The sequence below is a fragment of the Penaeus monodon genome, chromosome 19 (assembly GCF_015228065.2).
Source record: "Penaeus monodon isolate SGIC_2016 chromosome 19, NSTDA_Pmon_1, whole genome shotgun sequence".
NCBI lineage: Eukaryota > Metazoa > Arthropoda > Malacostraca > Decapoda > Penaeidae > Penaeus > Penaeus monodon.
This window is the reverse complement of record NC_051404.1, coordinates 30,594,070-30,596,091: the sequence shown is the minus strand read 5'-3', so window position 1 is coordinate 30,596,091 and position 2,022 is coordinate 30,594,070. Positions and strand designations below refer to the sequence as shown.

At 32.1% G+C, this 2,022-nt stretch overlaps 1 protein-coding gene across 1 annotated transcript in view; it reads right to left on the bottom strand.

Annotated features, from left to right (window-relative positions):
* Nucleotides 1-2,022, bottom strand: part of LOC119585169 (zinc finger CCCH domain-containing protein 14-like) — a gene marked incomplete in the record, with an annotated part of 14,189 nt that overhangs the window by 1,729 nt on the left and 10,438 nt on the right. The window contains 3 exon segments of the mRNA XM_037933806.1: nt 1-950; nt 1,190-1,296; nt 1,839-1,969. Coding sequence (XP_037789734.1) covers nt 774-950; nt 1,190-1,296; nt 1,839-1,969 — 415 coding nt within the window.

Here is a 2,022-nt window from a genome sequence, read left to right as displayed (position 1 = left end):
AGACATAATGAATATCTTTAGATAGCTTTGTTCATCCTCACATGATTGCATGATATTATCTTTTAAGAAGATAAAAACTTCTTAATTCTGCACGAGTACATCACTGCCTCAACACAGCCTATGTAAAATTGACTTAACAACATGTATCATTAAAAATGGCAATATACAAAATAACCACTACACACTATCTGTTCTTGAGAAAATGAATTATTACTTCATATCTATGTCATGACCCTCATCTGTGTAATAAATAAGGAAAGAAAAGAGAAATTCTTTTACACAGTCTACATCCTATGAACATTCTTACACCTTCCATTCTTTATTCATCCACAAACATTACAAATATAAACATTAGTTATATTCTTTAACAGACCATATTCTGACCTAGGCTTAACTTTTTGCTTCTTTTGTTTCTTGTTCTCTTTCCTCTCATCCCTATTAGCTTTACACTTACTGAAGTAAAACTATTTCATTTCTAAGAAAACCAACAATGGTAGTGTATATTTTTATACTGCCATTCAAATGTATAATTTTATCTTAGTATTTATCAACAACACTATTCCCCTGACAATGAATTGTCATTAAACATTCAAAAAAGATATATCTACCATTCTGAAAACTTATATCTATCAAACATCTACCAATCCTAACACTCTGATTAAATACAGCTGATAATCTATCTAAATCTACATAGCTACTCAGCTACAAAGCAATGATTTAAGAATATACAAATAGAATTTGTTATCAGTCTTCTTTGAGGTTTGAAGGCCACACTATTCTTTTACAGCCTTTTCTTTGTTTTGTATTTTAATCAAATCAGTTGGTGCAGATGCTGCAGAGACTTGCGATGTGCTCTTTGGGGCAATCCACTTCAGCTTCGAACGCATGGTGACATCAGGATGGGTGAAGGGGCAGCTGGCCTGGGTGCATGACATGCCATAGAAACATGCCTGCAAAGTAAAACAGGGTGTTGGTAAAATTAGCATAAATACAAAAGGAGATTGCCATTCAGTCATTACCAGAGAGAGGTAAATGTCTATACTAAATATGCAGTTTAATTTGCATAACAAAAGAGATATATAAAGCACCCTGAGCATAGATACAATCAATATTTGTGAACAAAAAATTATCGTTAATACCTACACATACAAGTGAAACCATCACTTGTAAATCTTATACAGATTCTTACCTTTGGATGAAGAAATGGACAGGACATGTTGGTGCATTTTGGGAAATATTTACACTTGATCTTGGAAGGTCTACTTGGGGGTATTTTGTGTTTAATGCTGACGGCAGCTGTGAGTAATAAAAAAGGTTTATAATTCAAGACAATATGATCCAAGTGAATTTCTTGTAATTAACCATCACACATAAAATGATCAGCTTAAATGCTCCAAGTATAAAAACAACTGTCAATTAAATACATTAAACATAAAGCATCATACAAGAGTAAAGTGGAATATTCACGCACTGAAAATCAGAAAGTAATTTCGGATGGTCTATAGAAATATTTCTTTGACAATTAGTAATAAAATTCCTGACAGCTAAAAGTAATGTTTTGTGGAAATTGATACTACAAAAAATAAAGGTTCCCTAATATACTATTTTACATGTTCTTTGTTACATATATTAATAAAAAGTTTAACAAGAAAATCTTTTCATTATCATTTTGTCAGTGATGTACACAAATATCATTATCAATAATATTCAACTTTCATCTATTTTAGGTTCATATTATAGCCACATAAGTTCCCATTAGGTACATTCTGAACTTCACAAGTTTTCAAATGGAATTCTTTACTAGGAGGAAATGAACTACATACAAAGAACAATCATACCTGTGGTGAGAGCTAAGCTTCTTGAGCTTGCATGGGTGTATGGACAGCCCCTTCGTGTGCAAGCCGCATCATATATGCAGTTTGGATGTATGTACAGGCACTTATCACCAAATTTGCATGATGGAAAGGATCTGGGAAATAATAATTATCTAATCAATAAACTTCTCAAATCATAATTTCAGTT